The sequence below is a fragment of the Hyla sarda genome, chromosome 3, assembly GCF_029499605.1.
Source record: "Hyla sarda isolate aHylSar1 chromosome 3, aHylSar1.hap1, whole genome shotgun sequence".
In the NCBI taxonomy this organism is placed as follows: Eukaryota; Metazoa; Chordata; class Amphibia; order Anura; family Hylidae; genus Hyla; species Hyla sarda.
Genome location: NC_079191.1, coordinates 223811328 through 223837786, shown reverse-complemented (window position 1 = coordinate 223837786; position 26459 = coordinate 223811328). Strand labels below are relative to the sequence as shown.

The 26459-nt window shown below is 43.0% G+C and overlaps 1 protein-coding gene and 1 long non-coding RNA gene across 6 annotated transcripts in view; one reads left to right on the top strand and one right to left on the bottom strand.

The window, feature by feature from the left end:
* LOC130362137 (uncharacterized) overlaps window positions 1–3415 on the bottom strand; it is a 96642-nt gene extending 93227 nt beyond the window's left edge. For 2 of the 3 annotated variants that reach the window (XR_008891289.1, XR_008891290.1), the window contains exon 1: window positions 3320–3415. This is a non-coding gene — a long non-coding RNA (uncharacterized LOC130362137). Of the gene's footprint in view, window positions 1–3015; window positions 3123–3319 lie in introns of those variants that run through there. The other variant, XR_008891288.1, reaches the window with a different exon arrangement.
* Window positions 3182–26459, top strand: part of MMS22L (MMS22 like, DNA repair protein) — a 143990-nt gene continuing 120712 nt past the window's right edge. For 2 of the 3 annotated variants that reach the window (XM_056566152.1, XM_056566151.1), the window contains exons 1-5: window positions 3182–3513; window positions 6465–6590; window positions 9942–9994; window positions 14821–14908; window positions 16785–16962. In XM_056566152.1, coding sequence (XP_056422127.1) covers window positions 3332–3513; window positions 6465–6590; window positions 9942–9994; window positions 14821–14908; window positions 16785–16962 — 627 coding nt within the window. In that variant the 5' untranslated portion in view covers window positions 3182–3331. Of the gene's footprint in view, window positions 3514–6464; window positions 6591–9941; window positions 9995–12670; window positions 12766–14820; window positions 14909–16784; window positions 16963–26459 lie in introns of those variants that run through there. The other variant, XM_056566153.1, reaches the window with a different exon arrangement.

The following is a 26459-nucleotide window of genomic DNA, read 5'->3' as shown; positions in this document are numbered from 1 at the left end:
TTATGGTGCCAGAACAGCAAAAAAAAAACACATGGCATACCATTTTGGAAACTAGACCCCTCGGGGAATGTAACATGGGATAAAGTGAACCTTAATACCCCACAGGGGTTTCACGACTTTTGCAAATGTAAAAAAAAAAATAAAAATTTTACCTAAAATGCTTGTTTTCCCAAAAATTTTTTATTTTTAAAAAGGGTAATAGCAGAAAATACCCCTAAAAATTTGAAGCCCAATTTCTCCCGATTCAGAAAACACCCCATATGGGGGTGAAAAGTGCTCTGCTGGCGCACTACAGGTCTCGGAAGAGAAGGAGTCACATTTGGCTTTTTGAACGCAAATTTTTCTATGGGGGCATGCCGCATTTAGGAAGCCCCTATGGTGCCAGGATAGCAAAAAAAAAACCCACATGGCATACCATTTTGGAAACTAGACCCCTCGGGGAACGTAACAAGGGGTTAAGTGAACCTTTATACCCCACAGGTGTTTTATGACTTTTGCATATGTAAAAAAATTTTTTTTTTTTACCTAAAATGCTTGTTTTCCCAAAAATTTTACATTTTTAAAAAGGGTAAAAGCAGAAAATACCCCCCAAAATTTGTAACACAATTTCTCCCGAGTACGGCGATACCCCATATGTGACCCTAAACTGTTGCCTTGAAATACGACAGGGCTCCAAAGTGAGAGCGCCATGCGCATTTGAGGCCTAAATTAGGGATTGCATAGGGGTGGACATAGGGGTATTCTACGCCAGTGATTCCCAAACAGGGTGCCTCCAGCTGTTGCAAAACTCCCAGCATGCCTGGACAGTCAACGGCTGTCCGACAATACTGGGAGTTGTTTTGCAACAGCTGGAGGCTCCGTTCTGGAAACAGTGGCGTACCAAACGTTTTTCATTTTTATTGGGGAGGGGGGCTGTGTAGGGGTATGTGTATATGTAGTGTTTTTTACTTTTTATTTTATTTTTTGTGGTAGTGTAGTGTAGTGTTTTTAGGGTACAGTCGCACGGGCGGGGGTTCACAGTAGTTTCTCACTGGCAATTTGAGCTGCAGCAGAAAGTTTGCGGCAGCTCAAATTTGCAGCCAGATACTTACTGTAATCCTCCGCCCATGTGAGTGTACCCAGTACGTTCACATTGGGGGGGGGACATCCAGCTGTTGCATAACTACAACTCCCAGCATGCCCGTTGGCTGTCGGTGACTGCTGAGAGTTGCAGTTTTGCAACAACTGTAGGCACACTGGTTATGTATCACTGAGTTTGTGACCTAACTCAGTGTTTCACAACCAGTGTGCCTCCAGCTGTTGCAAAACTACAACTCCCAGCATGTACGGTGCATGGTGTACGGTGACTGCTGAGAGTTGTAGTTTGCAACAGCTGGAGGCACACCGGTCGTGAAACACTGAGTTAGGTAAAAAAAAACTCTGAGTTTCACAACCAGTGTGCCTTCAGCTGTTGCAAAACTACAACTCTCAGCAGTCACCGACAGCCAACGGGCATGCTGGGAGTTGTAGTTATGCAACCAGCAGATGCACCACTACAACTCCCAGCATGCACTTTAGCTGTTTGTGCAAGCTGGGAGTTGTAGTTATACAACAGCTGAAGGTACACTTTTCCATAGAAAGAATGTGCCTCCAGCTGTTGCAAAACCATAAGTCCCAACATGCCCATAAGGGAATGCTGGGAGTTGTGGTGGTCTGCCTCCTGCTGTTGCATAACTACAGCTCCCAGCATGCCCTTTTTGCATGCTGGGAGCTGTTGCTAAGCAACAGCAGGAGGCTGTCACTCACCTCCAACGATCCAGACGCTGCAGGTCAGTCCCGCCGCCGCAGCTGCTCCTGGGGCCCCGATCCCAACAGGGGCGCCGGGGATCGGGGTCCCCAGCACCCGGGGTGCACGTCCCGCACCCGCCCTCCGGAAGAGGGGCGGAGCGGGTTGCGGGAGTGACACCCGCAGCAGGCGCCCTGATTGGTCGGCCGGTAATCCGGCCGACGAATCAGGGCGATCGTGAGGTGGCACCAGTGCCACCTCACCCCTGCAGGCTCTGGCTGTTCGGGGCCGTCAGAGACGGCCCCGAACAGCCAGTTATTCCGGGTCACCGGGTCACTGGAGACCCGATTGACCCGGAATCGCCACAGATCGCTGGACTGAATTGTCCAGCGATCTGCGGCGATCGCCGACATGGGGGGGGGCATAATGACCCCCCTGGGCGATATGCCGGGATGCCTGCTGAACGATTTCAGCAGGCATCCGGCTCCGGTCCCCAACCGGCTAGCGGTGGGGGCCGGAATTCCCACGGACGTATGGATATGCCCTCGGTCCTTAAGGACTCGGGATTCAGGGCGTATCCATACGCCCTATGTCCTGAAGAGGTTAAAGTCAATGGGCAGAGGAGATGTGCAATAATTTGGAGCGGAGAATTAAAGAGGAATTACTGGAGTAAATTCCTCTTGAATTACTCTGTGTGAACGCACCCTCATATTCAGTGGGCACAGTGTTTGGCAGGGTTATATTTGGAGGAAACAGTGGAAGGTTGTATTAACCGTCTTCATAAGGAGGATGAGGATCTTCTGACAAAGTGAGGAACCAATGATATTCGGGAGTCAAACTCTACAGCTAAAAAGTAATGGCTGTCTGGACCAGTTGGCGAAAAAATAAATAAATAAAAGACTTCAAAAAAGATGTCACCTGTGAGTCACATATTCCATCAGAGCTGTAGTCACTTTTAAATTCAACAATTATGAAGAGTGAAACAACCCCCAGTGTTCCCCAACCACAGTAATATCATACTAGGGGCTGTAGCCTCACAAGGTGAAAACTTATTTAGCGCTTTTCTCTTCCATGGTAATTTCGTATATTTGATTATTACAAGTAGTTTTGCATTTGTCTCTGCACCGTGGGCGTCCATTATTCTAGATTGGGAACCTGTTAAAAATTTTAATCGCACCCCTGCATCTAGGCCATAACCCGACAGGTAAAAAAAAAAAAAAGGTAAAGTGACATCCTAGGCAAGTCCTTACCACATTTACAAGCTAGCTCGGAAGCGTAGCAACCCGTACGTAATAATGCAGCTAGAGGAGGGCTGATACCACATAACTACTGAGAGTTTAGTCACACAGTGTGACAGCAAGGCGCCCCACATCCATCCCCTCATAGCCGCCCCCAGCAGCTGACATTTCCCGCGCTTACACTTTACATTCTCTGCTAATGGAAAACGCGAACGTCACTGCAGGGCTAGCTTCCTATTGGCTAGACTCGGCACGACGCGGCTGAGAGGCGGAGCCTACGTTTGTCACACTGCCGTGCAGGAAATGCTTTACCTACCGAGCGGTCATCATGAGTGAAGAGTTTTCCGGGTCCCTGACTCCTCCGGTCTCCCCGTATCTCACCGAGAGCCTAGAGTTGGAGGGCTGCGTGGACTGTAGACCGCCGCGCTTTACGTGTGCCCAGGACAGCTGTAAAGATGGCGGGAAAGTGTTCTCCTTCGATTCTTATTTCACAACAGGCAGCTTGAAAAGGTGAGCCCCTATGTGTTCGTCCACTTGTTTCTCACGTACAGCTGCACCCTATGTGTTTGCACACAGCACCTCCGCAGTGTGCGTTATAGTCGCTGGTTCTAGGTATAATACTATGCGACTGCGAACAAGAAGTATTTGGTTGATGGGGTCTGAATACTGGGACCCCCCACCCGATCATGGAGATGGAGGTCCCTTGTCCACCAAGTGAATGCAGCCGCCTGTATATTCACTCACTGTGGGACTATCCAGACAGCTGACTGCAGTGCTCTCTATCTTCCATCACTTGGGGACAAGGGACCTCTGTTCTCCTGATCATTAGGGCTCCCAGCAGTCACATAATTATAAGCTGTACCATGGATAGGAAAACTGTCAAAGTGTACCTTTGTACCCTGGTCGGGGTCTTGGTGCTAAGACCCCTACCCATCAGGAGAAGTATGTGCTGGAGTGCTTCCCTCCCCAACTTGTTGTGATCTCTATTGTGCGCTACATTATAAGTCTATGGGGCTGGATGGAGGTTGCTGTGAAGTGCTGAAGCCCACACTACTCCCTTCTTGAAATCTTATGGGGTCTTAGTACTGGGACCCAGCAGCTAAGTTAATTGTACCTTTGCTCCCCAGCTTGAAAACAACCCCTGTAGGAACTTGCACTCCCATAACCCCTTAAGGACCTGCACCACAAATGTAAGGCATTGCTAAGAAGTACTTGGCGCACAGCGCCGTACATTTACGGTGCGGTTTTCCTGGATCAATGTATAAGGACACTGTGATTGGACCAGGATGGCTGCTGTTATCTAACAGCAGCCACCCCGGCATATCGCCCAGGGGGATTCGTCAATTATGATTGACGAATCACGGATTTTCCGGGTTGATCAGGTCTCTGGTGACCCAATCGCCCAGGAAAATAAGGGTGATCATCTCTGTCGGAGACGGCGACGATCACCCTGAAAGATAGGGGTGAGGTGGCAGGAGTGCCACCTCCTTCTATCCCCCGCGATTTGCCGGTCAGGATTGTTGGACGGAAGTCCAGGCAGAGTGGGGGAAGATGACTGCTGCGGGGCCCACTGTGGCGGGGGACTGGCGGCAGGCTACAGGGGGGGGGTTAGGGGACCGGTGTCAGTTAGGAGGCAGCGGCAGCTGTGAAGATCGCTGTAAAACGATCTTCACTATTGCTATCTAGGAGTTTCAAAACTACAATTCCAAGCATGCCCAGATGGCCTTTGGCTGTCTGGGCATGCTGGGAATTGTAGTTTTGCAAAACCTGGAGGGCCACAGTTTGGAAACCACTGTGCAGTTGTCTCCGAACTGCGCCCTTCCAGATGTTTTAAAACTACAACTCTCAGCATGTCTAGACAGTCTCAGCATGCTGAGAGTTGTAGTTTTTGCAACATCTGGAAGGGCACAGTTTGGAGACCACTATACAGTGGTGTCCAAGTTGATGCCCTCCAGATGTTGCAAAACTACAACTCTCAGCATGCTCAGAAAGTCCAGGCATGCTGGGAGTTGTAGATCTGTAACATCTGGCCCTTCAGATGTTTTAAAACTACAACTCCCAGCATGCCTGGACAGTCTGGGCATGCTTGGAGATGAAGTTTTGCAACATCTGGAGGACCACAATTTGGAGACCACTACACTGTTCTCCAGTTGTTGCATAACTACAACTCCCAGCATGCCCTCCGGCTGTCCGGGAATGCTAGGAGTTGTAGATTTGCAACAACTGGAGGCACAATGGTTGGGAAAAACTGTCTGTTTCCTAACTCAGTTTCCCAACCCGTGCCTCTAGCTGTTGAAAAACTAAAACTCCCAGCGTGCATGGTCTGTCAGTGCATGCTGGGAGTTGTAGTTTTGCAACAGCTGGATTTTGCCTCTCATGTACAGGGTACATTCACATGGACGAGTGTTTACAGTGAGTTTACCGCTGTGGCACATTTTCCGCTGCAGCTCGAACTCGCTGTGAACCCGACCGTGTGAATGCACACTACAAACTAGGGATCGACCGATTTATCGGTTTGGCCGATATTCACGATTTTCTAAGTTATTGGTATCGGCAATTAGCTTGCCGATACTGAGGGTGCTTTAAATCAATGAATCAGTAGAAAACCGTATACGGTTTGAAAAATAATGTCCGTCGCATCAGTTTTTTAAGAAACAACCTATACGTTTTTTAACTTTTCATTCCATTATGAATAAAGTTTCACTTGTTTGATTGAAATTCCAAGACAAAAAAAACCATGATGCGTCTTTTGGCATTGCGGTTTTCAATGGAGAGTTTATTCGTGCGGTTTTCAATACGGTTCCATATGGTTTTCAAATTCAAAACGTATACGCGAACTGTATTGCAAAAACGTGGTGTGAACCCAGCCTAAGTCCATTTATCTCATACATTGTTATGTAATGCGATGTTGCACCCGGTTGAGCCGTATACATTCTACCAGCTATAATAATAAGTAGGGCTCGGGATTCAATTGTTTTTGTGGTTTTCAGGTAAAATATATCACTAGTACTTTTGACAATTGTCATATTGTGGACATGTTTCAGTAGAAATACTTTTGTAATATTGCAGTCTGTCCCTCTGCCCTTAAAAGATACTTAATTGGTGGAGATTTATGAAAACCTGTGGAGAGGATGAGTGTTGCAGTTGCCTATAGCAACCAATCAGATGGCTTCTTTCTTTTTTTAAAGAGGCTTGGTTGCTATGGGCAACTGCACCACTCTTTTTCTACACAGGTTTTCATAAATCTCTGCCATTTTCCACTTATTTGGGGGTAATTGTTTTTCCATAGAATAAGCCTTAGCACACCTGCCATGCCGCGAGGGCCACGGCACCCTTCTTTCTTTACACTGCTTCAAATTGCACAACACCGCCACATTCATAGCTGCTGGGCAAAGGTATCACAACTTCACGTTATGCATTTGCTTCAATGTCGTCTTTGTAAAAATGTACTTCTGATCTAGGCTCTTGCTGAAGCTTGATCCATCTCCGACGGACTATGAGACTGATACAGTAGAGATTTTTGGCTTTCAGTGGGTGACTGAAACTGCGCTTGTAGAATCAACCAATCTGCTATTCGGATTGCTCAGGTACAATTTTTTATTTCATTTTATCTATTGTAGAATACATTGTTGGTTTTATGTGACTTTTCCCTCTTAGGGTATGTTCACACTGAGGAATTGGGGCGGAAGTCACGCTGAAGATTTCCACCCCAAAATTTTTTCCACTCAGAATTAGCAGCGATTTCGTGCGGAATTGCAGGTTGGAGAGTGGGCGTAATATATGTATTTTTTTTATTCATAAATACTCCTCCTTTTTATTTTTATTTTTTTCATGCGGAAATGCTTCTGACTGAAAAAAAACAAAAAAAAACATTGATCTCTATGGCAGAACAACGCTGATTCCACCTGAAAGAAAGAAAATGTTCTTTCTTCAAGCGGAACAGACTTCCTTGTCAGAATTCTGCTTGAGGAAATTCCTCAGTGTGAACTGAGGGGCAGAAATTCTGTACAACTCTATGGGGGTTTTCACTGCTGAATGAATTGGAGAGGAAAAAGCGAGCAGAATTATTAGTGGAAATTCCTCTCCAATTCCTCAGTGGGAACATAGGGTAAATTCACTCAGCGGAATTTCCGCAATTCTGCAAAAACTCAGTTAAGCAAAGTGCTGAATAAAAGTGCAGGCGAATTGCTGAGAAATTGTGTTCTTAGAACACATCGATTTCATTGGGATTCCACCATGGAATTCTGCAAAATATAAGACTGATTTTATATTTCTGTGGAAAGGTGAATTTCTGCTGTGTGAATGAGACAACAGAATTTACGGCAGAAATTCCAGTGGAATTCCCCAGAACATACCCTTAAAGGAAAACTGTCACAAAGTTCACATACAATAAACCCAATACACTGGATTATAGTGTGGGTGAACAGGAGTCCATACTTGAGTCCCTTACTTTTTTAGGTATGCTTGCGCCGAGATGTCGTACGCCAAAGTTCCGTAATTTTGGCCTTCACTTGTGCTCTGAAGGAGGGTCCCCCGCTTTGGGTCCCAGAGCAAGGGGCCTTAAAGGGGTACTCTGGTGGAAAACCTTTTTTTTTTTTTTTTATTTAATCAACTGGTGCAAGAAAGTTAAACAGATTAGAAAATGACTTCTATTAATAAATATGAATCCTTCCAGTACTCTGCTGAATACTACAGAGGAATTTCTTTTCTTTTCGTAACAGAGCTCTCTGCTGACATCATGACCACAGTTCTCTCTGCTGACATCTCTGTCCATTTTAGGAATTGTCCAGAGCAGCATATGTTTGCGATGGGGATTTTCTTCTACTCTGGACAGTTCTAAAAATGGACAGCAGATGTCAGCAGAGAGAACTGTGGTCATGATGTCAGCAGGGAGCTCTGTGTTACAAAAAGAGAATTTCCTATGTAGTATTCAGCAGCTAATAAGTACTAGAAGGATTAAGATTTTTTTTAATAGAAGTAATTTACAAATCTGTTTAACTTTCTGGCACTAGTTGATTAAAAAAAAAAATAGTTTTCCACCGGAGTACCCCTTTAACCCGCCCCCATTGTTTGCATATTCATTTCCCCCCTGAGTGCAGTCTGAAGAGCGCATGTGCTGAATTTTTTTACTCAGCTCTTACGTCCTGAGTGTAACTGCGAATGCGCCGGTCCCTTGCTACACCCGGAAGTCGGGAGTAGCGAGATTTCAGAAATAGGTACTTCCAGTTGTAGCGAAGGACCGGTGCATGCACAGTTACACCGTGCAGATCGCTCTCCCGACGCACAGCTGTAACGTCATCAGGACATGAGAGCTGGGTAAAAAAAATTCAGCACATGCGCTCTGCAGACAGAGTGCTGCACTCAGGGGGAAAATAATGTGAAAATGGGGGCAGGCTAAGGCCCCTTCCTCCGGGACCCAAAGCAAGGCTGCCAGCAGGGGACCCGCATTCAGAGCGCAAGTGAAGGCCCAAATTACGGAACTTTAGTGGACGACAACTTGGCGGCAAGAAAACCTATAAAAGTGACCCATGTATGGACTCCTGTTCACCTACACTATAACCCGGTTTATTGGGTTTAGTGTGGGTGAACTTGCTGACAGTTTTCCTTTTAAAGGGAATGTATTGCCTAGATTTATTTTCACTGACTAGAGCAAGATACTGAGTTATGTTTGTTTGTAATCTGTTTCTGATTGTAATTTTTGTAAAAAGATTTTTTGTACATTATGGAGGTAGCCAACTTGCCTGAATTTTCTGCTTCTTCAAACCCCATAGAGATATGCTTTACAAGAATTGTCAGTAGCTGACACTATAGACTTATATGGGGTATTTTTTTAACATGCTTATCACTAATTTAAAAAGGAAGTCATTGTCTGTTGTTCACCAGTGTAGTGGCAACAATCCCTAATTGAACTTTAATGTGTACCTGTCAGATCCCACAAAGAAAAAAATAAAATATTACTCAGTAGCTAATCCTGACCATGTACAACTAATTTTTATGCTTATATCACCTATATTATAAAATGCTTCTTTTTATTAGCTCAGTGTTGGAAATCCTTTCAGGGGAAGGGGCCTGTCTCTCCTTGTGGTGGAGGGAGGTGATTGGTGCTAATGCAGCCTTCTCCATGAGTCATCTCTTGTCCATGAATCATGGACAAGCTAATGCTGCTGCAGGACTGGCTAGTGTCCCAGTAGGTATGGGCACCCCTAGTGGTGGGTTTCAGTAGCCATTTTCTATATTAAATATTCAAAAAGTTTTAAACAACCTAAATTACAAAAACGTCTTTCATTTTAATCAGTAACTACATATAAAAAGTTTTGGAATCTGACGAATTCCTGTTGGATGTGACCTCAGCTTCTTCCTACTTGAAGAAAGCAGTTTGTGATATTACATGCTAAAGTTTCTGTGTAAGGCTGGGTACGCATGGTTTGCTCAGGTATTTGTCAGCATTCTGTCAAAATGGCGACGTATACTGTGGCAGACTGGCAGGGGCCCAATGGAGTTAACAATAACTAAGTTCAGGACACTTCTCGAGCAATATATGTTTTTGTGGAGCTTAAAAATCGCAACAGATTATGCTTTTGATTCCCACTAAATAAACGTGTATGTGCAAGAAGCTGAATGGGCGACTGCAAGGGTACCACCATCTACATCCAAATACCTTTTTCACAACCTAACTTTTTCCATTTGTTTTTATACATGATGACCTATCAACAAGGACTCTGTGTCAGGTTGTAATGATTTTATGGGAAATATAAAAACGGCAGTCTGAATTTGAGCCTCGTTTTAGATTTATTTCCCATCATCAGGAACTATTGATATCTCCTATGAAGTGATTGTGTGCATGTGCTGAAATGTAATGTCATAGGAGACTAAATGTTGCTTTAGGAATTGTGTAATATCTGTTTCATATGAAATTTTTTTCTGTTTATTTTCTTAAGACAAAAAATAAATGCGCTTGAAGGTTTATCACAGCCAATTTCATTTGACTTTGGTAAGTTTAAAAAAAAAAATTTTGAAAGCATTTTTATTACATTGAAAAAGTGCAATATATGGGGTAAAAGTTACAGTATTTATCGCGGTATAACACACACCGGCCTATAACACGCACCCTCATTTTCCCAAGGAAATTTGGGTTAGAACTTTTTTTTTTTTCTATCCAAATAACCTTTTTAAAATGAGGATCCGTGTAAGTGTGTGCGTACCCCGATAAATGTTTCCTGCAGAAGCAGCTGCGGTTCAGTGATTTAAAGGGCCCAAGGACTCCCACTGCCCAGTTCCCATCCCGGCTTTCATATTTACCTGCCCGCACGTTCCTGCAAGCTCTGGCGGCATCCTGTGCAGTCGCTGCATGCTGACGAGGGACGTCCTCAATATGACATCACTCATCAGCATGCAGTGGACAGCGACAGGGCAGGACGCCAACAGAGCATGCGGACAGGTAAATATGAAAGCCGGGGATGGGAACCGGGTGGAGAGGATGCTCTGGCCCAGCAGAAGCCGCTGCAGTTACATGATTTAAAGGGGCCGCTTTAAATCATTGAACCACAGCGGCTTCTGGGGGGCCAGAAAGAGTGTATCAGCATATAACACCCAGATAGACTTTAAAGGGTTACTCCGCAACCCAGGGTCTGGCATATTGAGTTTCAAATGCTGTGTGCAGGCTTCCGTGTTCACGCCTGCCATCTCGTGACGTCACGCCCTGTCATGTGACGTCATTTCCCGCCTCCGCAATTCAAGTCTATGGGAGGGGGTGTGACGGAAGGGGGTGGGCGTGAACATGGAAGCACATACACAGCGCTTGGAACTCAATGTTCCGGACGCTGGGTAGCGAAGTAACCCTTTAAGCTTAAAATTTTAGCTTAAAAAATGTGTGTTATACGCCGATAAATACAGTACCCAAGTGTGCAACAGTATTTTCACTCTTTAAAATCTCTCCTTTCTCACTTTGTAAACATGGAGAAAAAAAAACTGTAAGAAGCCAACAAAGAATATCATGACTAAAATCAACTGATTCAACACTCACTTGATTTAGCTGCAAAACACATCACGCTATGGAGGACCATGTGACACACACATCACTCTGCTTCCTCCGTAACGTTACGCCGGGCGCAGGGGAGGAGGTGGAGTGACGTGTAAATCACATGGTCCTCTATAGGACAACCTGATGCGGACGGGATAACTGGGCCGCGGAGCGGCAGCACCCGACAGAGGACAGCTGTAGGTGAGCTGTCTACAAGGGTGGGGGCTGCAGTCTAAAGGGGGGCCCTGCTGCCCCCGCCCGACATGTCCCCACTGCTGCTGTGCTCCTAGCGCACAGCCGGGACATGTCTATTCTCTGCTGCTCATCTCTGTACCAGACGGAGATGAGCAGCAGAGAATACACATGTCCCGGCGGTCCACTGATTGCACTAGGAGCAGGGCAGCGGCGGTGACATGTCTGCTTCATTCATTCACTGCCGCCACTGACAACGAATCGGGCGATTATTCGATAACTGGATTCGTCGACAACGAATCCCGTTATCGATTTTAATCGATTACATCAATTAATCATTGCAGCCCTAGTTAAGATTGGTGCATTAAAGGGTTACTCTGCTCCCCAGTGTCTGGAACTCAATGTTCCGAACGCTGGGTGCGGGCTTCCGTGTTCACGCCCGCCCCCTCGTGACATCACTTCCTGGAGGTGGCGTAACGGCCGTTGCGCCCCTTTCCCATAAACTTTCATTGAGGGGACGGGGTGTGACGAAATGAGGGGGTGGGCGTGAACACGGAAGCCTGCACCCAGCGTTCGCAACATTGAGTTCTGGAGAGCAAAGTAACCCTTTAAAGAACTTTCTCACCCAGTAATATACTGTGATGCAATGCAAAGACAAGAAAATTTACTCATAAATGTATGTCCTAGTCTCGCTTCCATTGTATAAAGCGCACACACAAGTTAGAAACACTTCATACCTGGTGGGTCCTAGCTGCTATCAGCACTAGAGATGAGCGAACTTACAGTAAATTCGATTCGTCACAAACTTCTCGGCTCGGCAGTTGATGACTTATCCTGCATAAATGAGTTCAGCTTTCAGGTGCTCCCGTGGGCTGGAAAAGGTGGATACAGTCCTAGGAGACTCTTTCCTAGGACTGTATCCACCTTTTCCAGACCACCGTAGTACCTGAAAGCTGAACTAATTTATGCAGGATAAGTCATCAACAGCCGAGAAGTTCGTGACGAATCGAATTTACTGTAAATTCGCTCATCTCTAATCAGCTAATGCCAGACATCACTAATTGGCCCATTGTTTGACATTAATCCTTTAGATGCCACAATCAAAATTGATTGCAAAGTCTTGCTACCTCAGAGAGCTTCTCAAAACCATGTCAAGAAAATGGACTCCCAATCAGCTCAGATGACTTGTGGAGGGTCCCTTAATTTTTCCATTAATGTCCCTTGAATTGCCAATTATTGTGAATAAGCCCCTTCCCTAATAAGTTTGAATCACCCCCCCCTTTCTATTTAGTAAATAAAATTATGCAAACAGAAATAAACATGTGGTATTATAGCATATGTAAAGATATATATCTATAAAAATATAATCAAACCGCAAGGGAAATGGTGAAAACATAAAAAAAAATACAGAAGTCCAGAATTGCTGATTTTGGCCACTTTATATTCCAGGAAAAAAAATAATGAAAGTCCCATCAAAACAAAAATGGTACCGATTAAAAAGAACAGATCACAGCGCAAAAAGAGCCCCATACATCCCCGTATACGGAAAAGTACTTCTATATTTTTTTTTTTTTTTTTTTTTTTAAATATATACTGAAAGTTTTAATATTTGTATTTCATTTTCTTTTTTATTTAAATAAAACAAAACTTATTTAAGTTGTGTATCATTTTAATTGTATGGACCAACAAAATAAAGATATGTCATGTCATTTTTACCAAAAAGTGTGCTGCGTAGAAACAAAAGCCCCCAAAAATGGCAAGTGTTTTTTTTTTTTTTTTTTTTTTTTTTTTTTTTTAATTTTGCCCCTCAACTAATTTTTTTCATTTTTGTTTCACTGTAGATTTGATGGTAAAATGAATGATGTCATTACACGTACAGTTGGTGGCAGAAATATCAAGCCCTCTTATGGGTCTCTATGTGGAAAATTAAAAGCATAATGGATTTTAGAAGGCGAGGAGGAAAAAGTGTAAAAATAAAAAAAACTTGATGTCCTTAAGGGGTTAAACAGTGTGTAATTTATTCTCCAACATGGCACATGTCGGTACATAAATACAGTGCAGCCACTGTTTGCCACATGGTGCCACTATGGTCAAAACACCATTAGGGTAACTCTAGACATGCTGGAATATTTTCGCTATGCATCTTACTGCAAATCCACTGTAATTTCACAGCATAGATGGAATTTTACATCCCATCTTCACTGCAACAATCTACCATCATAAACTATATGAACACATTATAGATTTTTGTGTGACTATGAAACCTTTTAAATAAAAATAATAATAATAATAAAAAGCCAGTGGCAGATACAGTGATCCCTCAACTTACAATGGCCTCAACATACAATGTTTTTTTCTGGACCATTGTAACTTGAAACCAGACTCAACATACAATACTATGGACAGTCCAGATCTGTGAGACATGTCAGAACTGGAGGAACTGACCAATCAGAATGGGCATTGACTGGTAAATCACCTGTATTACTGAGGTGCAAGCACTGACTGGCTGTCTGGTAGCGCCCCCTACAGTACAGGGATGAACTACAAGTTCTGTACTACTCCTTACCTGTGCCAGGGCGGCTCCATTTGGGACACTGTGTGTACTGTATAGGTCCCTGAAGAAGCTCCAGTCCTCTACTTAAACCATTGTTTCCCAACCAGGGTGCCTCAAGCTGTTGCATAACTACAACTCCCAGCATGCCCGGACAGCCAACGGCCGTCCGGGCATGCTGGGAGTTGTAGTTTTGCAACAGCTGTAGCCACCCTGGTTGGGAAACACTGACATAGACAGTGATTTACAGTTGCCAGCAGCTCTTCCTTACTTTTATATGTAAGGATTTGTTTTATCTGTACTACTTATTTTTCTTTGCATTTTCCTATTTTTGGATGACATTTTGGGGCTTCAGAACCAATTACCAGGTTTCCATAGAGTTCTGGTCTCAACATACAATGGTCTTCCTGGAACCAAATAATATTGTAACTTGAGGGACCACTGTATAGGAAAACGGCCTTTTGTTGCCCATATCAAATAATCATAAGGCAGCTTTAATTTTTTTTTTTTTTATCTTGAAAAATAAAACTGCTCTGTGATTTGGTTGCTATTGGCAAACTTTTTCTTTCAGGCCATGTGCACACGCTGGAATTTCCGATCGAAATTCCACAGGAATATCCCACTTGTAAATTCAGCTGCAGCAGAGTCCAATTTCAATGGGATTCTGCTGCACTGTGTACACGGCGGAATTTCTGCAGCCGATGTTCCTGCCTGTTCTGGTGTCCGCAGAAACATTAAACCTGTTCAACATTTATGTGAATTCTGCTCAGAAATTAATTGCTGTTTATATAGACTGTCTATGGCCGTGTTCATATGGCTGAAATTGTGTGAAATGCCCACCGGAAATTACGGGCGGACATTCCGCATATTAGTGCCGCTGAATCAAGTAAATGTGCAGAATGTCCGCCTGTATATTCTGGTAGACTTTCAACACAATTTTGGCTGTGTGAACATGGCCTTAGACAGTCTTCCAAATCTACTCCATAGTTTTGTGTTGAAGACTTGATGAAACAATGTTAAAAACTTTTTTTTTTTTTCCTTCTCCTCCTTCAAGGACAAGTAAGTAACATTCACTATGAGGCCGAAGAAATAAGAAACCAGTGCATAAAGTTTTTACATTACGTAAAAGTATTTTTATACAGGTAAGTCCTTTCTTGTAACATGCCTCACTTTATAATTTACATTTATAAACTAGTCAAAGTTTTATGGAATAGAAGCTACCGTATTTTTCGCCGTATAAGACGCACTTTTTCTTCCCCAAAACTGGGGGGGGGGGGGAAGTCGGTGCGTCTTATACGGCGAATACACCCCTATGGCGGCGGTCCCTGCGCCATCAACGGCTGGGACCCGCGGCTAATACAGGAAATCACCTATCATGGTGATGCCCTGTATTAATCCTTCAGACGCGGCGATCAAAGCTGACCACCGCGTCTGAAGGGAAAGTGACACTAACCCGGCTGTTCAGTCGGGCTGTCGGGGACCGCCGCAATTTCACCGCGGCGGTCCCGAACAGCCCGACTGAATAGCCAGGTTAGTGGTTACAGGACACCGGGAGGGACCTTACCTGCCTCCTCGGTGTCTTCTCCGTTCAGGGATCCCCTGTATGGCCGGCGCTCTCCTTCCTCGTCATCATGTCGTCGCGTACGTGCGTCGGCGTGCGTAACGACATGATGGCGGCGACGGAGAGCGAGGATACCCGGCCAGCAGCAGAGACGTTCCGGAGCGACAGGGACACGGCGACAGTGATGGAGCGACATCCAGGGCAGCGGTGACTGGTCCGGAGCGGCGGGTACACGTCAGTATTACCTCCTATGCAGTGGTCTTCAATCTGCGGACCTCCAGATGTTGCAAAACTACAGCTCCCAGCATGCTGGGAGTTGTAGTTTTGCAACATCTGGAGGTCCGCAGGTTGAAGACCACTATTGGGTTCAAAATCGAAATTTTTTTTTAGATTTTGCACCTATAAATTGGGTGCGTCTTATGCGCCGGTGCGTCCTATAGGGCGAAAAATACGGTACCTACACATTAGTACAATGCTGGTATATTTGCTGTTGTTTTTTCTTTTGATATTAAGAAATGTTTTCAATACTCAGCTAAGAGTATGATTTATGTTTCTTTTTTTTAAATAAGAATCTTTTATTTATTTATTTATTTTTTATTTCACAAAAGAACAAATACCCAGGCACAAAAGTGGAGATTTATTAAAACCTGTGTAGAGGAAGAGTGGTTCAGTTGCCCATAGCAACTAATTAGATAGCATTTTTCATTTCTCTGAGGCTTTGTTAAAAATGAAAGAAGCAATCTGGTTGCTATGGGCAACTGCCCCACTCTTCCTCTACATAAATTTTTGATAAATCTCTCCCTCTTCTATGATTGATACTTTAATTTCCTTCTGAGCACTCAAACCTTTCTCTGGTTTCAGCTGAAGAAAGTGGAGTAGTTTTGCAATGCACCTAGTCAGTCAGATTGCTGTTTTTTTCCAAAGAACATTTGGAAACAGGCAGCAGGACAGGGACAGTCTGCCATATTACAACGACTTGAGTCCCTATGAAATGCTGCATAATTTCAGAGGATTTATAGTTATAACATAGGCTGGGAAGAAGACTCTGAATTATCAGGGCAGTCCTTGGCAGCATAACCCAACCTGCCAGCCGTGACTGAGATCTCTCCCTAGGCAAGAATACCAAGTGGTCTATCAGTCAAGGCCAGCAGGGTGAGAAGCTGCCAGCGACCACCCCAATTACTTGGAGCCTTGTGATGACCAGAGTGCCAATGCGAGTCCTCTGTTTTACAATTATGTACGATTTGCTCTAAGATGCTGCAATGTTTCAAATTGTCTTTTTCCACAAATGTTGATGGGTTTCCTAATGTGTAGTGTAAGAATTAACCACTTAATGCGCTGACACTTTGTAACTTCTTTAGAGAGGCATTATGATAGGTGCAGTTTAATGACACCCCTTTAGCAAAAAAATATATAATATTTTTTTTAAATATTTTATATCAAAATAATTTTTTTAGGTTTCTAGATGCCTCAAGGTATTCTGAAGGTTCGCTAACTCATCCATATGAGGAACTGAATGGCCAGCTTCCCTCTAAACTGATTGAAGAGCTACATGGGCTCCACTTGTACATAGGAGGTTTAAGTGATCTCCCAAACAATGTTCTTGGATCATTTTCTATTCAGCACCATGGCAAGGTTTGTACAGTATATGTGTGGCATGTTTTAAGTCAAGGCCAAATTCTGTCTTACAGACTTTAAGAGGTTGTATTGAATTAGAAAAACATGGATGTTTTTTTTTTTTTTTTTCAAATACCAAAACCAAAAACTGGTCAGCACATCCAAACACAACTATTACAGATGTTAGCAATTACAGCAACACACTGCTAGCACTAAGCTGATATATATAGATATATATATAGATAGATAGATAGATATAGATATATAGATTTTCTCTCAATATCAATCGATGTGTGAAACATTTTAAACTGCAACACGGCTATAGAGGAGATATTGTGTGTGGAAAAGAGTGGGAGTGTGGCTGTATCTATGTTGTTGTTATCATGGTGGGTTGGCACACACCTTTTGGTTAAAAGGGATGCTAAGAACCTCTTATTTTTTTTTATTTTTTTCTCTCCTGTATCAATATTATTGCAGTTTAAAATGTAGTACATTATACATAGATTAGCTTAGTGCTAGTTGTGTGCTTTTTTCTTGTTGCAGCTCAACTACGATCACATAATTTAACATGTGATGCTGTTGCTGGATGAAAGCAGCCATGTTGTCTTCCTCCTATTATATTGATGTTGGGCCCAATCTGTGAGTAAAATATAGCATTGATATTCTATTGACATTTTGTTTTTCTTATGGCAACACAGTGGTTTAGTGTTTAGCACTGTTGCCTTGCAGCACTTTGGTCTTGGATTCAAATCTTATCTGTAATCTCATCTGTCCATGTTTGCATGGGTTTCCTCCTACAAAACATACTGATAGGTCAATTTAGAAATAAGAGTATGAGCCCCAATGGGACAGAAACAAATTTGAGTGATGACCAGTTCTGTGAAATATATTAAATAATGGAATTTTATTACTAGAGATGCATGAGTTATAGGTGGTGGTGGTAAAGCTGAAGACATGACACAAACCCCACCTCCAAAAGCTTGTCCTAGAAAGTTCTCCTTCCAGCCCTCTGTGCATTTGACTTGAATTTAGCTGGCTTGAAATAATTTTATTCTCCAATAAATGCATGGAGCTGGATTGTCTGAGGCTATGCCACAATAGAACATTCACCCCTTAAGTACAATGGACATAAATGGACATACTGGTGTGTTGGTACTTCACACACGAGGACGTACATTTACTTTCTGTACATGACGTGGGAATTGGAACAGTGCATGCATAATGCACGGCAGGTCCTAGCGGCTATCAGCAGCCAGGGGCCGTGATCAATACAGATCACAGCATCTGCGGCAATTTGGCACTTCTAAGGGCTGATCTGATCACCTATGGGACGGCCGCAGGGATCAGATAAGCCAAGGTGGCGGACAGAGGTGTCCGTTGTCCTGGCGTCTTCTTCTCTGCTCTGCCTTACAGCCGTAGATCACCGATAATACTGATTAGTGCTACACCTAAGCATAACACTAAACAGTATTAGCAATCTAATGGTTGCTGTAAATAGTCCCCTATGGGAACATTTAAAGTGTACCTGTCATCAACAAAAATGTTTTATATAATGTAGATAATACCATTCTATGTATATTTGTAAAATACATTGGTTATATTTTTGGGCGAAAAAATGCTGTCCCTGCAGCTATTGCATGTGTGTCTCTGAGGAGTCCAAATACAGGAAGTGAGGGCAGGACAAGCAGGGCTCTGTGTAGGCTCCTGGCTTGACAATCATCCTGATGTATGAGTCTGGAGCATGTTATAGAGCCTCAGTGCACACTGTCCTGCTTTTCCTTAGTGCACAGAGCCCTGCTTGTTCTGCCCTCACTTCCTGTATTTGGACTCCTCATGGCACACATGCAGTAGCTGCAGGGACAAATATATACACATTTTTTAACCAATGTATATTACAAAGATACATATTGGGACTCATTTACTAAGAGTGTCGGGTTTTTACTAGTGGGAAAAGTTGTTTCAGACTTGCAGGATTCCTCTCGATTTACTATTGGGAAAAGTCGGGAACATTTTTTGAACAGCTTTTTCTAGGTGGATATTTCCAGCCATTTACCCACAGGATTTTCTGTGACTTCAATTGTAAATCGGTCGTGTTCGGAAACCACACCCCTTTTTGGGTCGACCACGACCCTTTGATGCAGACCACGCCCCTTTTAGGATTTGCACAGTACACTGTCGGATTTTCCAGGCGCACACTGGCGTAGACATGTCTATGACACTCTGCGCCAAAATAACCAGACAAAAACTGGTCGGTTTCAGCTTAGTAAATGAGGCCTATTATGTTATCGACAATATATAAAAAGTTTTTGTTGACGACAGGTACACTTTAACCTGTTGGGGACGGAGGGCATACCTATATGCCCTCTGCCCACTCTCTATAACGCAGGGCCACGTGGCTAATAGCGCGCGGCACTGATCGTGGTGCCGCGTGCTATTAACCCTTTAGATGTGGCATTCAAAGTTGAATGCTGCATCTAAAGTGAAAGTAAGACCTTGCCGGTTAGCTCAGTGGGCTGTTCGGGATAGCTTCGGGGAAATCGCGGCATCCCGAACAGCTTACAGGACAGCAGGAGGGCCCCTACCTTCCTCTAAGCTGTCCGACCACCGAATGACTGCTCAGTGCCTGAGATCCAGGCATGAGCAGTCAAGCGGCAGAATCATTGATCAATGGTTTCCTATGAGAAATCATTGAGCAGTGTCAAAGATCAGTGTGTGCAGTGTTATAGCCCCGTTTGGGAGCTCACCCCCCTTTTCCCATAAAAAAAAAAAAAAATTCTAAATAAAAATAAACATGTGGTATCGCTGCGTGCGAAAATATCCGTATTCTAAAAATATATTGTTAATAAAACTGCACGGTCAACGGCGTACGTGCAAAAAAAATGCCAAAGTCCAAAATAGCGTATTTTTGGTAACTTTTTTTATATCATGAAAAGATTAAAAGTGATCAAAAAGCCAGATCAATACAATTAACACTTCAGATCACGGTGCAAAAAATTTACCCTGTATGCAGAAAAATAAAAAAGTTATAGGGGTCAGAAGATGACAATTTTTAACCCCTTAAGGACTCAGCCCATTTTGGCCTTAAGGACTCAGACAATTTAATTTTTACGTTTTCATTTTTTTCTCCTCGCCTTCTAAAAATCATAACTCTCTTATATTTTCATCCACAGACTAGTATGAGGGCTTGTTTTTTGCGCGACCAGTTGTCCTTTGTAATGACATAACTCATTATATCATAAAATGTATGGCGCAACCAAAAAACACTGTTTGTGGGGAAATTAAAACGAAAAACGCAATTTTGCTAATTTTGGAAGGTTTTGTTTTCACGCCGTACAATTTATGGTAATAATGACGTGTTCTTTATTCTGAGGGTCAATACGATTAAAATGATACCCATTATTATATACTTTTATATTATTGTTGCGCTTAAAAAAAATCACAAACTTTTTAACCAAATTAGTACGTTTATAATCCCTTTATTTTGATGACCTCTAACTTTTTTATTTTTCCATATAAGTGGCGGTATGGGGGCTCATATTTTGCGCCATGATCTGTACTTTTTTTTGATACCACATTTGTATATAAAAAACTTTTAATAAATTTTTTATATTTTTTTTTTTAATAAAATGTATTAAAGTAGGAATTTTGGACTTTTTTTATTTTTTTTCGTTCACGCCGTTCACTGTACGGGATAATTAACATTTTATTTTAATAGTTCGGACATTTACGCACGCGGCGATACCAAATATGTCTATAAAAAATGTTTTTTACGCTTTTTGGGGGTAAAATAGGAAAAAACGGACGTTTTACTTTTTATTGGGGGAGGGGATTTTTCACTTTTTTTTTACTTTTACTTTTCCATTTTTTTTACATTTTTTTTTTACACTTGAATAGTCCCCATAGGGGACTATTCATAGCAATACCATGATTGCTAATACTGATCTGTTCTATGTATAGGACATAGAACAGATCAGTATTATCGGTCATCTCCTGCTCTGGTCTGCTCGATCACAGACCAGAGCAGGAGATGCCGGGAGCCGCACGGAGGAAGGAGAGGGGACCTCCGTGCGGCGTTATGAATGATCGAATCCCCGCAGCAGCGCTGCGGGCGATCCGATCGTTCATTTAAATGGCGAACTGCCGCAGATGCCGGGATCTGTATTGATCCCGGCACCTGAGGGGTTAATGGCGGACGCCCGCGAGATCGCGGGCGTCGGCCACTGCCGGCGGGTCCCTGGCTGCGATCAGCAGCCGGGATCAGCCGCGCATGACACGGGCATCGCTCTGATGCCCGCGGTTATGCTTAGGACGTAAATGTACGTCCTGGTGCGTTAAGTACCACCTCACCAGGACGTACATTTACGTCCTGCGTCCTTAAGGGGTTAAATAGGGATGCCCCGATACCATTTTTTTTAAAGACAGAGTACGAGTACCGATACTTTAATTCTGGTACTCGCCAATACGAGTACTTCTATTTTAAAGGGAATCTGACAGCAGGGTGACGCGGTTTCTGGCGATGCTTACCGTGCTGATATGTGGGTTCCTTGTTGTGTACAATGGAGGCGGCTGCTGTAGTATGAGCAAATATTTCTCCTCTATTGGACAGAACAGGGAATTTGCATTGGCGGTGAAGCCGATGACCACATGGTGAGCAGCGGTAGAAACCAGGTCACCTGACCTATCTACTTATAAATTCAAGTTAGTGCAGGTGACTCTGCTGTAAGATTGCCTTGCAGACATTAGCAGCAGCCCCCTTGCAGTCATTAGTAGCAGCCCCCCTTTAGACAGTGGGCCCCCATTTAAACAGCAGCCGGGCCCCCCCCTTCCTTTACACAGCAGCTGGGCCCCCCCTCTTTAGACATTAGTAGCAGCCCCCTCCTTGCAGGCAGCTCACCTCCTCGGGTCGGGTGCAGGTGCTGCCGCTCTCCTGCCCCGTTCTCCCGTCCTCTGGTCCGCATCATGTCGTCCTATGGAGGACCATGTGACACACATGTCACTCTGCTTCCTGCGTAGCGTTACGCCGGGCGTAGGGTGAGGAGACGGAGTGAGGTGTGTGTCACATGGTCCTCCATGGAACACTAGGATGCGAACGGGAGGATGGAAGAACGGGGCAGCAGAGCGGCCCCAGGTATCGGGCATGGTATCTGGGTCATTAAACGAGATACCATGATACCACGAGGTCCCCGACACCATGCAAATGGCTAGTATCTGTATCGGGACATCCCTAATTTTAAACATATATACATTTTCCTTCATGTAGTGATTTTTTTTTTTCCAGAAGTACGACAAAATCAAACCTATACAAGTAGGGTATCATTTTAATCGTATGGACCTACAGAATAAAGAGAAGGTTTAATTTTTCCTGAAAAATGTACGGCGTAGAAACAGAAGCCCCCAAATTTACAAAATGGTTTTTTTTTTTTTTTTTTTTTTGTTTCGCTGTAGATTTTTGGGTAAAATGACTGATGTCATTACAAGGTAGAATTGGTGGCGCAAAAAATAAGCCATAATATGGATTTTTAGGTGCAAAATTGAAAGAGTTCTGATTTTCAAAAGGTAAGGAGGAAAAACGAAAGTGCAAAAAAAACGGGAAAAACCTCCATCCCCAAGGGGTTAAAAAGTGTAAAATAAATGTGTAAAAGCCCCTCCCCCCAATAAAAATTAAGATCTCCCCTTTTCCCCGTTTTACTAATAAATACAAAGCGTAAAAAAATAATACATTTTGTATTGGCACATTTGTAAATGTCTGAACTATTATAATATATTTATAATATATGTAATGAATCCGTATGTTGAACGGTGTAAATGTTTATAAAAGAAAAAAGGCAGAAATTGCTGCTTTTTGGCCACATAACATCCCAGAAAAATAAAACAAGTGATAAAAAAAAGTGGTACCAATAAAAATTACAGATCATGGCGCAAAAATTTGCCCTCCTACAGCTCCGTGTAAGGAAAAATTAGAGAGTTAGAGGGGGTCAGAATAGGGTGATTTCACTCCTTAAGTACTGAGGGTTTTTCAGTTTTTGCACTTTCGTTTTTTCCTCCTTACCTTTAAAAAGTCATAATTCTTTCTTTCAATTTTGCACCTTAAAATCCATGTGATTGCTTATTTTTTGTGCAACAAATTCTACTTTGTAATGACATCAGTCATTTTACCCAAAAATCTACCCAAGAAACAGAAAAAAAAAAGTGTGACAAAATTGAAGAAAAAATGCAATTTTGTAACTTTTGGGGGCTTCCGTTTCTACGCAGAAAATTTTTGGGTAAAAATGACACTTTATTTTGTAGGTCCATACAATTAAAACAATACCCTACTTATATAGGTTTGATTTTGTCGTACTTCTGAAAAAATCATAACTACATGCAGGAAAATTTGTTTAAAATTATCATCTTCTGACCCCTATAACTTTTTTATTTTTCTGCGTTCGGGGCAGTATGGGCTAATTTTTCGGGGCTAATTTTTTGTGCAATAATTTGAAGTCTTTAGCAGTACCATTTTTGTATTGATCTGACTTTTTGATCGCTTTTTATTCCTTTTTTCATGATATAAAAAGTGACCATTTTGGACTTTGGAATTTTTTTGCACTTACGTCATTGACCGTGTGGTTTAATTAACGATATATTTTAATAATTCGGACATTTCCGCATGCGGCGATGCCACATGTTTGTTTTTTATTTACACAGTGTTTGTTTTTTGTTTTTTTAAATGGGAAAAGGGGGGTTATTCAAACTGGGCTAAAACACTGCACACACTGATGCTGGGCTATAACACTGCACACACTGATCTTTTACATTGGTCATTGTTATTCCATAGGATAACATTAATCAATGATTCTACCGCTTGACTGCTCATTCCTGAATCTCAGGCAGGGAGCAATCATTCTACGATTGGAAACACAGGAGGAAGGTAGGGACCCTCCTTGTGTCCTCCAGCTGTTTGGGATGCCGCGATTTCGCCACAGCGGTCCCGAACAGCTGACTGAGCTAGCCGGGAGTAGTTTGCTTTCACTTTAAAGGGTTAATAGCATGCCGCACCGCGATAATTGCTACGCGCTATTAGCCACGGGTCCCGGCCGTTGTTGGAGGCAGGCCATGGCCCCGCATTATAGAAAGGTTGTGGTCTCAGGCCCTACAGGTATGCCCTGCATCCTTTCTTAAGAGGTTAAAGGGGTACTCCGGTGGAAAAAAAAATTCTCGGTTGGCATCCATTGGGAGAACACAGACCTCTGTTTGATTTTGAGTTGAGTACTTTTATCCCCACCCCGGGGACTGCTTTGGTACGTCCCACAGTCTGTGTCCCCCCAATGGATGCCGACCGAGTAGTAGATTTTTTTTTTTTTTTTTATGCTTACCGTAAAATCTCTTTCTCGGAGGGTCCATTGGGGGACACAGCGCCCAACCATGGTTTGGGTACAAGTTTCATTAGTTGTCCGAGGTGTGGCTCGGTTTCCTTTTTTTTTGTCTGATTCCCTCGGACTCCTGCTGGTTTCTTTTTCTGTCAGCTGCCTCCTACTGCTTTGCGCCTAAACTGATTAGCTCAGGGTCAGTAGGCAGGGTATCTCCTGCCAGGAGGGGTGACTTTTTTTAATTTTTATTTTTTAATATTCCTAGTGTCGGTGCCTACTAGCGGCAAGATCATATACCCACGGTCTGTGTCCCCAATGGACCCTCCTGAGAGATTTTACAGTAAGCATAAAAAATCTATTTTTTTATTTACTTTTAAATCAACTGGTGCCAAAAAGTTACAGATAAATAACTTCTATTAAAAAAATCCTCATCCTTCCTGTAGTTATTAGCGGCTCTATACTACAGAGGAAATTTCTTCTCTTTTTGGATTTCTTTTCTGTTTGTCCACAGTGCTCTCTGCTGACATTTCTGTCCATTTTAGGAACTGTCCAGAGCAGCATATGTTTTCTGTGGGGATTTTTTCCTGCTCTGGATAGTTCCTGGACAGACAGAAAAGAACTTCCTCTGTAGTATACAGCCGCTAATAAGTACTGGAAGGATTAAGATTTTTTTAATAGAAGTAATTTACAAATCTTCCTGGTACCAGTTGATATATAAAAAAAATAAAAAATAAAAAATTCCACTGGGGAGGATATACCCCTTTAACCCCTTAAGGACATAGCCCATTTTCTTAAGGACCCAGCCATTTTTTGCACGTGACCACTGTCACTTTAAAGGGGTACTCCACTGGGAAACATTTTTCTGGAAATCAACTGGTGCCAGGAAGTTAAACAGATTTGTAAATTATTTCTATTTAAAAATCTTTATCCTTCCAGTACTTATCAGCTGCTATTTGCTCCACAGGAAGTTTATTTTCTTTTTTGATCTGTCTGATCACAGTACTCTCTATTGACACCTATTTCTGCCTCAGGAACTGTCCAGAGTAGGAGCAAATCCCCATAGCAAACCTCTCCTGCTCTGGGCAGTTCCTGACATGGACAGAGGTGTCAGCAGAGAGTGCTGTGGTCAGACAGAAAAGAAATTAGAAAAGAACTTCCTGTGGAGCATACAGCAGCTAATAAGTATTGAAAGGATTAAGATTTTGAAATAGAAGTAATTTACAAATCTGTTTAACTTTCTGGCACCAGTTGAATTAAAGAAAAATGTTTTCCAGCGGAGTACGCATTAATAACTCTGGGATGCTTTTTACTTCTAGCTACGCTTCCGAGCTAGTTTGTGGATGGGGACAGGACTTGCCTAGGATGTCACTTTACCTTTTTTTTTTTTTTTACCTGTCTGGTTATGGCCTAGTTGCAGTTGTGCGATTAAAAGTAACAGGTTCCCAATTCAGAGTATTGGATGGCCACGGTGCAGCGACAAATGCAAAACTACTTATAATAATCAAATATACTAATTACCATGGAAGAATAAAGCGCTAAATAAGTTTTCACCATGTGAGGCTACAGCCCCCAGTATGATATTACTGTGCTTGGGGAACACTGGGGGTTGTTTCACTCTTCATAATTGTTGAATTTAAAAGTGACTACAGCTCTGATGGGATATGTGACTCACAGGTGACATCTTATTTTTTTAAGTCTTTTTTATTTTTTATTTTATTTTTTCCGCCAACTGGTCCAGACCGCCATTACTTCTTTCAGCTGTAGAGTTTGACTCCCAAATATGATTGGTTCCTCACTTTGTCAGAAGATCCTCATCCTCCTTATGAAGACAGTTAATACAACCTTCCACTGTTTCCTCCAAATATAACCCTGCCAAACACTGTGCCCACTGAATATGAGGCTCTTAGCCTATCACAGATCTGATGCAGTGTCAGTACAGACGCGCAGCAGTAAGCTCTTCTCACATGGGCAAGAGTGAGTATTGATCACTTAACCCCCTGGGGACGGAGCCCATTATAACCCTAAGGACGGGAGCATTTTTTGCAATTCTGACCACTGTCACTTTAAGCATTAAAAGGGTAGTCCAGTGGTAAACTTATCCCCTATCCTAAGGATAGGGGATAAGTTTGAGATCGCGGGGGGTCCGACCGCTAGGGCCCCCGTGATCTC